The sequence below is a fragment of the Pan troglodytes genome, chromosome 10 (genome assembly GCF_028858775.2).
Source record: "Pan troglodytes isolate AG18354 chromosome 10, NHGRI_mPanTro3-v2.0_pri, whole genome shotgun sequence".
NCBI lineage: Eukaryota > Metazoa > Chordata > Mammalia > Primates > Hominidae > Pan > Pan troglodytes.
In genome coordinates this window covers 9,214,846-9,226,949 of record NC_072408.2, presented here as the reverse complement: position 1 = coordinate 9,226,949, position 12,104 = coordinate 9,214,846, and the positions used below count along the sequence as shown (strand labels likewise).

The 12,104-nt window shown below is 51.4% G+C and overlaps 1 protein-coding gene across 8 annotated transcripts in view; it reads right to left on the bottom strand.

Moving 5' to 3' along the window:
* The window catches only part of CACNA1C (calcium voltage-gated channel subunit alpha1 C), a 723,808-nt gene that overhangs the window by 632,494 nt on the left and 79,210 nt on the right, over window positions 1-12,104 (bottom strand). Inside the window, exon 1 of one of the 8 annotated variants that reach the window (XM_016922752.4) lies at window positions 8,901-9,051. The exons of 6 other annotated variants lie outside the window; for them this stretch is intronic. In XM_016922752.4, the coding sequence (XP_016778241.1) occupies window positions 8,901-8,949 (49 nt within the window). In that variant the 5' untranslated portion in view covers window positions 8,950-9,051. Of the gene's footprint in view, window positions 1-8,003; window positions 8,091-8,900; window positions 9,052-12,104 lie in introns of those variants that run through there. One more of the 8 variants, XM_016922763.4, reaches the window with a different exon arrangement.

Sequence of the window (12,104 nt, the reverse complement as noted above, 5' to 3'; positions counted from 1 at the left end):
GGATTCCAGCTCTGAGCTTCCACAAGGCAAATCTAAGCCAGGTTCCAGAAGGCGAGGACAAGGTCATTTTCCCAGGATAGAGAGATAGTGGGTTCCTCTTTCTACTGTTCTCCATGGGGAGAAGTAACAGGAAGAGCAAATGTTTTGAAAGTCCGACAGACCTGAATTTAATTCCCAGCCCCAACACTGTCTGGGTGGCTGTGGCCACATTGCTTAAGACTTTGGTCCTCAGTTTCCTTATCTAAAAAATATAATTAAAACCCACGTGGCAGGATTACTGTAAGTATAAAACATATTAAGCACATGAAGCACCAAGAACATTGTCTAACACATGCTAGGCATTCAATAAATGGTGACTATTACTCTTGCTCTATTTTAAAATTATAACAAGGTAGATGTTATACTTCAATATAGCTTTTTTTCTTTAGATAAAAATTAAAACATATATGGCTCCACAGATCACAGGACCAGAGCTGGGGGTAGAGCAAGGTGCAAACAAATGTGAAAGTTTCCCAGCATACTTTTTGATGATGGGATTATTTTTGCTTTGGGAAACTAAAACTAATCCTGTCACTTAGACTGTAATGTTAAAGCCCTTTCCTATTTTGATCAGTGTCTTAGGAAGCTGCACAGAACTGTCCCCTCTATCTCCAAACCTGCAACACTTTGGCTATGAAAAATAAATAAGTTTATTTTCCAAACCCAAAGTTTACTTTTGAAGCAAAGTTTTATTTTCCAGCCCGTCCTCCTGTACTGGGAAGTTGTGTTTAGGTTTGGGGAATTCACGTTCAAAAGTGAGGAGACATTGGTTGCCCAGATGGTGTTCTTCCTGCCCTCAATGGCCCTATTTTCAGGCCATGAAAGGACTTCCAGCCAGCGTGGCTTTGGACTTGAGGCCGAAGGCAGGCAGCCATGTGTGGTGGCAGTGAGGGGACAGCAGCATGGCAGGTGGACGGCTGCCAGGCGTCGGATACCCTGCATCCCCATGTCCTCACCCTCAGCTTGGAAACAGCAGCAGTGCACATGGCTCCACCATCCTGGGAGCCTACTGGCCACAGGCTCCTAGACTCTCTGGAGGGCAAAATACCAGGCCCATCTCGACCAACGGTTCACTTCCTCCCTGATTATTCTGGTATCAGCCAGACCACCTCAGACTCTGGTTTCTCTTTGTTTTACATTTTCACCTTTAAAATATTGAATCATGTCAGCCCTCCCACAACACCTCCAAAGTTGTTTGAAATGCTGTGAATGTTACTTCATGGCGTTGCTTTTCCAAACTCTGGTGCTCTGCTCTCTGATGGGGAGAATAAGAGTAGCTGATGTTTGAACAGCGATATACACTCATTCTCCTATTTGGATCCTCACAGCTGCCCTGCGAAGTGAATTGGCTAAGGATTATTATCTCCACTTTACAGACAAAAAAAAAAAAAAAAAAAGGGATTTGATTCCTTCTGAACTCTCAGAGAAAGAGATGAAGTCAAAGAATGTGACCCAAGACCCAAGTCATTTCTCTAGCCTACAGCCTTATTTATTCTTTAGCTATTTACTTTGTTACTTTTGTTAATGTCTTTGAAAGGTTTTAGCCCAACGTAGATTATTTTGGAAGAAAGAAAGCAATATAAATGACTGTACATGACACAACGGTTATAAAGTAAATAGAGCTTAATTGAGTACTCAAGTCAACATTTCTGCCCACAGGCAATATGGAGAAGAACATTCATTTGCTGTCTAGATTTTGGCTTGGTTCTCTAAAGGACAGGAGACAAGATTATTTTATTTTCCTTTTAGCTAGGTTCAAGTGGGCAACACCAAGTGTAGCCGAGTGTATTAAAAGAAACCCCTGTTGGCAAATTGGCAGCTTGAATATTTCATGAAATTATCACAACACTATGTTCTGAAATGATGGCTTCCTCCAGGGAACTCAAAAGCCACATCTCTAAGCATGAGCCTGGCTCATGCCTCCGTCTTCAAGCTAGACCGAGTCAGCCTCAGAGGCCTTCCAGTTTCTCAGAGATGACTTGAAAGAGTATGAAACAAGTCAGCCAATGAACACTTCAAGGAAGATGGGAACGTCAGAGGCAGGTCCTAGTGATTCTCTTCCATGGGCTGAGTCTACCACCACTGCTGGGAATGTCTCCTGGGAGTAGGCCGGGGGTCCTAGGAGACCAACCCTGACATGGGCGCAGAAAGACGCCCTTGGTCGCCCAGCTCAGGTGGAGTCTGTGGCAGCCTGTCTCACAGTCTCTATCCTGGGGCTGATCTGTGTGTCTATACCCCAGCTACTGGTAATGCCAGCTGGTCCATGAAGAATCCCAGCAGCTCACCAGGGAAGTCCCACAGCACAGCCTGGCTTCCCATCCCCATCCCACTCTCGCAAAGGGGCTGAAACAAGCCTAGATTGGGGCCGAGAGGAAGTGAGCAAATAAAAAAGGCTTAGAGGCAGATCTGTTTGCAGACAAAATCGTGATCTGAATTTTTCAGGAGTTTCTTGTGGACATGTATGAACTTCTACTCTGTAGCCTAAGAAAGTATTTTTAAACCTTTCCAATGATAGATTTCCCCCACCCCACCCTTCCAACTCCATTCCTAAATCTAACATCGCAGAAATTATTTTAAGGCAGTACAAAGGTGGAGGCAGGGGGAGGAAGAATAGAGAGGTTGAAAGATCTACCAAGCAAAATTTAGCCAGAAGCACTAACAATGCTCTCTCAGGGGGCCAGCACCAAGTGTGGTAAAGGCAGGAGGATGAAGAGACTGAAGACCTTGTATTTAGTTAGATCCCTGCCTCCATGAACCTTTAGGGGCCTCTGTTTTCTCAACTGGAAATGAGGATTGTCTCTAAGGTTCCTTTACCCATAAAATGTCCTGATCCTAGAAAGTAAATTCCCAAAGAGACATTACATTTATTCTATGTTTGACAAACCCTTTTAACGAACCAGAGCCTAGCCCCTTGCCCCCTATACACACAGGGTATAGCACAAGAAGCCCATTTTAAAGTGAAGGTGTTTTGCAGAGAACTGTTTTGTGGGGTTTTGCGGAGGGGAGGGGCTGAGAGGTTTGGGTTTCTTGCCAGTTAACCCCCGCTTTCCTGACCCTCTGCTTCAGCCAGATGAACCCTTCCTCTAGTTCCCTCGGCTTCCAGGGAAGGAAGGGTCTATTTTCAACCTCGGTCTGACTCCTGAGCTCCAGGCCCAAACTTCTCTCCTACAGTCCCTACAATCCCTACTTAAATTCAGTTCAGCTCCACAAAGAGTAACTGACTACCCTGATGATCTTGTTCCCCAAACCCTCCCAGACACCCTAGGGGGTTGGGGCTCCTCTGGCTTCCCCTCACCTTCTGCACCTCAGCTCTCGGAGGTTCCAGCCATCTCACAGCTCTGCTTTTCTGTGGGGTCATCCTGGGCTCCCCGTCTCCCAGCTGGGGTCCTGTCCATACAGTACACACAGCTAGCACTGAAGCAAGGTTCTCCAGGAACCTGCATGGGTCCTGCCTGAATTCGGCAGGGGAAAGGGGGCAGTAGAGAATGTGTCCACTTCCCTTCCTGCCATGATAAACAGCTGCCTCCAGGGGTGCCTCAACTATAGAAGCCAAGAGGGTCTGTCTACCTGCTCCAGGCCCGTGTCTACACGGGCTCAGGAAAGCCTGGTCTTGAGCAAATAAGCACCCCATCTAGGAATTAAAACACAGAGAAGAGCTCTTCTGGAGTGCCCAGGTTTCAGTTCAAATGATGGCATTCATTATTTCAGCCTTCCATTTTGCTTTTTCTGCAGTGGGTTCAGTTTAAGTCTACACATCCGGCTTCGAAATGACACCGAAAAACATTCCATTCCATTTTCCCCGAGGGATCCTGTCACTTTTACTTGTTTTACGTGGTATCTAACCTTGAGGTACATGTAAACAGGTGTTTACTAAATTATTTTAATAATGACAGCCATGGCTCAGAGTGTTATTTCATTATCAGAATGTTTAGCACTTCTGTCCCTAAATATTTGGCACCTGATATGTTGCAAAACAATTCCCCATGCCTTTTTTTTAAAACCAATCTTCTGTTCTCCTCCACAGTGCCCAACATTAACCTAGGCAACTGTGAGGATGGAATCTAGAAACAGACAAAATCAGTGTGATTATTTTGTTAATTAGGCTTGTTGTTAAGTCTCCAGGTGTTTCGCAAACAGTCTATCAGCTTTCTGTAGTCCACATTGGAAAATAAAATTGTCTGCTAAATCTGAATGCTCAGCAGTGATTTCAGGGTCCCAGCAAGGAAGAGGTGAGATGACGCCGGCTGACCTGTACCTCCTACAGAACAAACAGCTGCTGTATCAGGCGGGAGGAATGACTGTAAAAGGAAGAAAGTGCTGCCAGCCACTCACCCCTTCTTAACACAGTGCCAAGGGCTTCTCAGACCTCATGGAACTTGCCACGCAACTAAGAAAACCGAGTGAAGAAAGGAATAGAAAAGAAAATGCCAGGTGCTGGAAAACATCACTGGAAATTAGAACAAATCTCAGTTACTTCCTAACCTGGGTCTCCTGAGCTTTTCTGCCATTACCCAGCAGGAGATCCAGGCAGACTCATAAACGGAAATCAACTGTGAAGTGCACCCAGTTGTTTTTGTGTTCTTTTCCCTATTAAAGTTAGGAAAATGTCCTCCTGCTTTGGCTGGCAAGCTCTGTGACTGCACAGGTCTGGGTTCCCAGATCCCATGCTTCAGGTCACCCCATGCTCCACTGGGCTTGGGCACCACCAGACCCTCTGGTTACTAAACCATCAGTGAAAAATCAGGGAGAAAATTAACATCTGGCCATACCAAGTTCAGCGATTCACCCAAAAGGCTCCCTCCGGGCTCGGCGGGATGCTGTCTGTGCTGGAAGGAGACAGACGTCTGTGGGAAGAGCCTGCGACGGACTGGGTGGGCTCCAAAGGAGTTCTCATTACAACAGGGTGGAGAGGTCACCGTGGGACCTGGGTCCCTCAGTGATGCCGCGAGGGCCTCCAGTGTGTGCGGCGGCACGGAGACACACTGGTCTTTTGGGTTACCTGTGCCGGGGCAGGTGTGGGCCTGATGGAAGCAGCACAGCCCCAACAGGTCACAAGCTCTAAACTCCCCCTACACCTTTCATCACCAGGCGGACCCTGAAGCCCCTTTCCTGACTCCTAAGCCCTGTGGCGCCACCTACTGGAAGAGGCAGAAGCCACATCTACTGCAGGTCTGGCCAGGGCGCATTCATTCATTCACGCAGACATTTATTTGTTCAGCCTTGCACCAAGGCCCTGGACTGAGCAGCGGCCTGTACTAGGAAGCAGGGATCCAAAGATGAGCAGGGCCTCGAAATCTCCAGTCAGTATGCTCCTTGGATCCCTTTGATAGGTCTTACAGAAGAAACCAACTCAAGCAGTTTTATTTGAAGAAAAAATTGAAGAGACCTAGGTCATTGCCAAGACTGAGAAATGGTCCCACAGGGCTAACGGCTCATCATCTCATTTACAAAGCACTGTGCCTGCAGCATCTACCTGTAAGAACAAGTCTCCCTTTACTATGAAGAGGAAATCTTTAAACAGTCTTAGGAGACTGCATTATCAATACTTCTCTCTCAACACCCCAGGGTCCCTGAAGGGCATTAGCCTCTCGTGTGATCTATTTAAAATAGCTTTCCCTTATTCCATGTGTGTATGTATACACACACACACTTAAATACTGTTAGTGTGTATTCTATGGAAATAATGAAAAATTGACTCTTTTTAATATATTGTCACATTCTAAAACACTAAAAAGTGCCTGACCAATAGTAGGAATAATATGATGAACTCCAATAGCCCCTTTCCTCCAGTTTTCTCCATGCAGGATCAAGAAAAAGCAAAGCTATTGCCACAGCTTTCTTTAACCTGCTCAAGCTGATGTGCGAGCAATGTTGTTCTCTGACCATTTGTAAAGAAAGTTAACTGTGATCATTATTATTATTACCTTATTACAGTGATTCTTATTCTGCTGAATCGCTAAGTAGTTAAAAGAAAAGCACAGTGTGTCTTGCACTCCCCAAACACATGTTTCTCCCCTCTGCCTTGTCTCTAGCAGATAAGGGACATTCTGGTGTTTTATTTGTTCAATGGTTGACTATTAAGACACTCATTTGCTAGCTGGAGCCTGCAATAGAAAATCAGCCCAGAAAAGTGGGAGGCTGGCACAGGCCCAGAGCAGACAGGGCACCAGAGGCGAGGCGAGGCTTGAGTGTGCCACCCCAGCCTGAAACCCAGGGTCAGAAGCTGGTCCTTCAATGAACTTCCAGGCTGTTCCCAGGCACTGACCTCCAGTCTCCAGTTCGACCCTCAACACACACACACATACACACACACTCACACATGCACACACTCCACGGAAAAGGTGAGGGAGCAAGGACTGGTGCATTCCACATCTCAGAGCATGTCGGGAAGAGAGGAACGCACAGCCCCCGCCACTGACAACTTTTTTGGTTCTCGACTCTTTGTTTCGTCACCATTACTGATCTTCTGAGGCAGTCCCAGACTCCTCTTCTGTCTCCTGAAACTCTAACCCCTATGATGGCTCACCCGCCCCCTTTAGTGATCAGCCACAGCAACCTCTTCCTTGTCAATATTCATTCTCTTCTAGGTCTGCCCTTCCCGCCTCCACCACCCTCCTCCCCTCTCCTACCCCAACAACCTCGGCAATGCCAACCAACTAAAGAAGAGAAGATGGAGAGTAGAGGGGAGACAGGGATCTTGATGCTCTTCCACCTGGGAACCGCATCTAGAAATGGAGGCAAAACTGCTCCCATGAATTATATAATCACTGCAGCTTCAAGGGAGAGAACTGGAATTCAGGTTGCCATAGCGTTTGCTGGCATGTTGCTGGAAAGGTAGAGCTCTCAGCCGCTGGCTCCCTTGCTCCCTTCCCCTCTACCTTTCTCAGGAACCTCTCTGGGGTTGGCACTCCTACTTTTAATGTCTGCTCCCAGCATACAGCAGGGAGATGCTGAGAGGCAAAGGGGCCAAAGAAAACAACCAGAGTAAGGAAATGGGTTCAGAAGGGGTTTATCCTGCACTAAGAGGAGACCTTGTAAACTAGTTAAGATTATCATCCTGTGAATAAGGTGAATAATCACTATTATTACCACAGTACATTGCCATTGACAGTGATACTTAGGGCAATACTACAGAGCTCTCCTCTTCAATGCTGCTTAGACTGAGGAGGTGGGTAAAGCACGCAGTCTCAGAACCTGGAGGGGAGTCATCTTGCATCCCCACTCTTCACAAATACCACCCTCTTTTGTGTCTCACTCCTTCCCTCCTAAACCATTCACTAGCCTATCAGCTACAGAAGGGAGAGGGGATCAGGTGAGGGATGGGGTCAACAGTAGAGAAATCCAAACATGGATACTGCCCTTGTGACCCCAAAGCTCTGGCTCACCCTAGAACCCATGACCCTTGACAAGATTCTTTCTTCCAAAGGAGGCCACAATCCCCAAGCTGCCACCCATGCTGGAAAGCAGAGAAGACTGGCCCCAAAATCAGTTTCAGGATAGATGGAGACCAGGCAGGCTGGATGGCAGCTTCTGGCTCTAAAGAGTGAAGGCCCTGTCCCCAAAAGGTGGAGCTGGGAGCAAACAGAGGGAAAAAGCTGGACAAAAAGACCTGGAGACAACTCCTTCCACCAGGCTGGTCTTCAGAGGATCACTGGGAAGAACCCAGGGAAGGAACAGAGACCAGCAGTGACAGACAGGCTTTCAGGGGAAGAGAAGAGGAAGAGTGCAAACAGGGAGGCTCTGGGAACTGGGGGAGAAAAGGGAGAGACTACACCCAAAGAGACAGAGCAGTGGCGAGAAGAAAGAGATGTCATGCCTGGAGGTTGCCAGAAAGCCCCGCTGGACCACCCTGTCTGCACCCCCCGCCCCCAAAACCTTAAATGCTAAGCGACGTCCAAGAAAATAACTTGTTAATATGGGGGGAGAGCGGTGAGGGAGAAAGTTTCCAGGAAGTAGCGAGTTACCTGACTGCCTTTCACCATCACAGGGGGAGCTGGTGACACTTGCGGCCAAGGATGGAGATGCTCAGAAAACACTGGGCAATAGTATGGAGCCGCGTGAGCCAGGCACACCCTTTCATGATCTCCTTCAAACACGAAACAGCAAAGCCCACACACCGCCCGGCTCCTCGCCGCTTCCATCCTCAGGTGCTAGCCCACATGTGGGTGCGAATGAGAACACACGCGGCGTGGGCGCGCTCGGGGTCAACAGCAGTGGAGAGGTGGGTGGGTGTAGGTGAGCGGCGGAGGAGGGAGGGAGAGAGGAAGAAGGGGACCTACAGAGGGGGAACGAGAGGGGCGCGCTGGGGTTCACATCTGCACCGCCGCCCCCACCCGCCACCTGGAGCGCGCCGCCCAGGGCAGGGGCGCCTGGACGAGAGTGGACGCCGGGCAGCGCGAGGGCACCCCAGGGGCGGCCGTGGGCGCCGGGCTCTGCCGGCGCAGGGTGCGCGCGCGCGCTCCCAGCCGCGCCCCGAGCCGGGCGAGGGACCCCGGGCCTCTGGGCTCCGCGGCGCCGGCGCCCTCTGCCCCCCGCGCGGCTGGCCAGGCAGCCGGGCTCTCCAGGCGAACGCGAGAAAGCGAGGCGGCGGCAGCCACTTGGGGAACTTTTCCCCCCTCGCCTGGAATTTCATAGGAAACACATGCTCTGGAGAAGCTGGGGCCCGGAGGGGGAGGGGCGGGAATTTTCCGCTCCGTCTCGCGCGGCGGTTCGGGCCCCGGTCCCGCCGGGCTCCCGGGCGCTCCGACGAGGCGGAGGCGCCCCTCGCGGACGCGGCCCCGGGGCCGCGGGGAGCGCGGGTAGGGCAGGAACCCGGTGGAAAAGGCAGGGAGCCCCGGCGAGGCGGCGGGGTCCAGCCTTACCTTGGTGGTTTTCCTCTGGAATGTACATCCTCGTATTCTCATTGACCATGGACCAAAAATGGTTTTAAAAGGAGGAGCAGCCACGAAGAGGAAGAAATGTGAAAACACCCCCCAGCGGGTCTGGATTAATCCCTCCTCCGAGGCCGGCGGCTTTCGCGCAAGATTCGAGGAAGCCGTGGTCTGCAGCGTTTCTTCTTCCCTGCCGACGATTACCTGATTCCCATTATGGCATCAAACCCCAAAAACTGCTCCTTTCCACTACTGCCTCCTCGAGTGAAATTGTAATGCATCCTCAGTACATCCGGGCCCCTTCCAAGAATTGAGCACCGCACCTCTGGCGGCTACACCATTTGAAAAAATAAATCGGGAGAGGCAGGGCGAGAAGAGGCGGAAAGGAGGGGCGGGGGGCGCGCGGGGCCCGCCTGGGCCGGCAGGGGCCGAGGCGCCTCTGCCCACTCCCAGCGAGTCCTCCTGAGGCCCCTGCCCGGCTCTCTGCTGTCAAAGGGAGCCGGCAACTCCTAGGCGCGGAGGCAGGAAGAGCCGCCGCCGCCGCTCCGGGCCCGCCGCGCCGCGCCGAGCGCCGCTCTGGCAGGAGCTGTTTCTGCAGAGGCAGCGAGAGGGAGACACCGGGCGCGCGAGAGCGCCGCGCTCACTCCCCCCGGCCCAGCCCCGCCGCGCCCGCGCCCGCCCCTGCCCGCGCCGCCCGCCCGCCCGCCCGCCCGGCGCGCCGGAGGCAGACGCGCTGAACGCTTCCAGATGTGGCTGCGGCGGCGCGCAGGGAACCGGGCGCACGGCGCGGGGCGCACGGCGGCGGACTGGAGCCCGAAGTTGGGCCCCCTCTCGGCGCCCGCGGCAGCGCCGCCCGAGCGAGCCCTCCGCCCGCATGACGTCAAAGGGAGCGGGCCCCGGCCGCCGGCGGGCGAGGGGCGGCGTGAGGAGCCCCCGGGGAGGCCGGGGCGCGCGGGGCACCCGGGCGCCAGCCGCGGTGGCCGCGGCGCGGACACACCCCCTCGCGCCCCGCCGGCGGCGTCGCGCCCCCCGCGCCGGCCTGCAGCCCCCCGCCCGCGTTCTCTCCTCCGCTGCGGCGGCGCGTCCCTGCTGGGCCGGCCACGCCGGGAAGGCCTCTGTGAGCGGAATTCCAAGGAGGAGGAATACAATTTGCCCGACTACCAGAGTCTCGTTTCGGATCGGACCACTGAACAAAACGGCAAAATGAGCCGTGATTCCGTGATTCTGTTTGATCAATTATAATCAGAGCGGTTGTAGAAGTGACAGATAGAGGAGGGGAGGGGAAGCGGGAGGGGCAGCGAGGCGGAGCCTGGTAGGCGAGGCAGCGGTGCCCAGATGTCTGAACAGATTCCTAGACCCAGGTTTGCTAATTCCTTGGAGGCAGCCGAGCACGTGTTCTACTAGAATATCCTTACCTACTTCTCTTAATTATTTCTGCAACTCCGGCAGGAATCTATCCAGCACCTCTCCTTCCCGGAGAAGCAAACACTTCCCTCCATCACTCCCTGCAACCACAGCAAGTTCCACGGCACCCCCTGCAGGACCGGGCTCCCCTCCAGTGGGGCTTCGTGATCCCTTTCAGGGGGGCCTACAACTCCCTCTTGGGGAAAACCTCTACCTGCCTCCACATAAGACCTCCTCGCCTCCACATCCACCCTCATTCCCTGGGTGACCCTAACCATTCCCGTGGCTTTCAGCAGCTGTCTATATCAAATGTCTATCTCCAGCCCAGACCTCTCTCCTGAATTCCAGACTACAGCTGACTCCGTCTAATAGACATTTCAAGCCTAATACATCCAAACACTGGATTCCTGATCTCTTCAAAGCCTGCTCCTCCTCACACAGCCTTCCCCATCGCAGTCGATGACCATCCCATACTTCTAGTTGCTCAGATCAAAATCCTGGAGTCACTCTTGACTCCTTTCTCTCATCATTCCATGTCTAGTCCATCAGGAGATCCTGTTGACCCTACCTTCAGGTGAATTCAGAACCTGACCACTTCTCATTTCCTGCACTGCCACCACCTGGGGCTGAGCCAGCATCCTTCACCCAGGTTTCTCCTGTGGCTGATCCCCCTGGTCTACCTTCCCTCTCCCCTCTGGTATTTTCTCAATACAGCAGTCGGAGTAACCCATTTAAAACATCACATCCCAGCACTCCTCTGCTCAAAACCATCCATGGTTACCCATTTCACTTAGTAAAAGCCATGGTCCTTGTGGTGACCTACAGGAATGGCCGAGTACAAATCCCCTTACATCATCTCCTACTGCTGTCCCCTCACTCGGGATACACTAGCCTCCTGGCTGGGCCCCAGACACTCCAGGAATGACCCCTCAACACACAGGCACATTGTAAGGCCTTTGCTCTAGCTATTCCCACTGCCTGAAACACAAACTCCCTCGGCTTCTTCAAGGCTTTCCGCAAATTTCACCTGTTCAGTGAGGCTCAGCAGGACCTCACCCTGATTCAGTACTGACAGACCCCCACAACGCTCCCTATCTCCCCTTACTCTTACTGAAATCCTGTCTAACATACTGTATAGTTTACTTATTCATTAACTTTATTGCTTACTGTCTGTATCCCCCCACTAAAATGTAACCCCCATGAAGGCAGGTGTCTCATCTATTTTGTTCACCAGTGCCTAGAGCAGTATCTGGCAGATAGTAAGTACATAATATGTGTTGAATAAATGAGTGAGTGCCTGAGATACTTTCAGGAGTGTTGCAGTTCCCCCTATGAAAATGCATCTGTCCGTCCCTTGGTACCTGAAACCTTACCACTCCTGTTTCCTTCCTTTGTCCAGTGGTTCTGGCCCCAGTGTAAAATGCAAGTGCCCCTGGGAGAAGTATTAAGCTGTTTCAGTCATCTTCATTCTAATGTTAATAGCGATCTCAATTTTGTTGGTTACAAGAGAAATCTGGCCTCTTTGCCATTCTGGTGTGTTCATACTCAATTTTCAACTTAATAGAGAAAATTAGAAATGACACAAATTCAAATATTTCGCATTTACTTTAGGATGCATTATAGGCCTGTGTTTCAGAGGTGCTGTAGCTGATAATTTGTTTAAATGAATAGTAAAATTGGTTTGCATCCCCTTTACACACAAGTGCAGGAATAATAATAATAGCTAACACTACTGAGTGCTCTGTGCCAGGTACTGTGATAGGCACTTTACAGCCTTTATCTTATTTAATC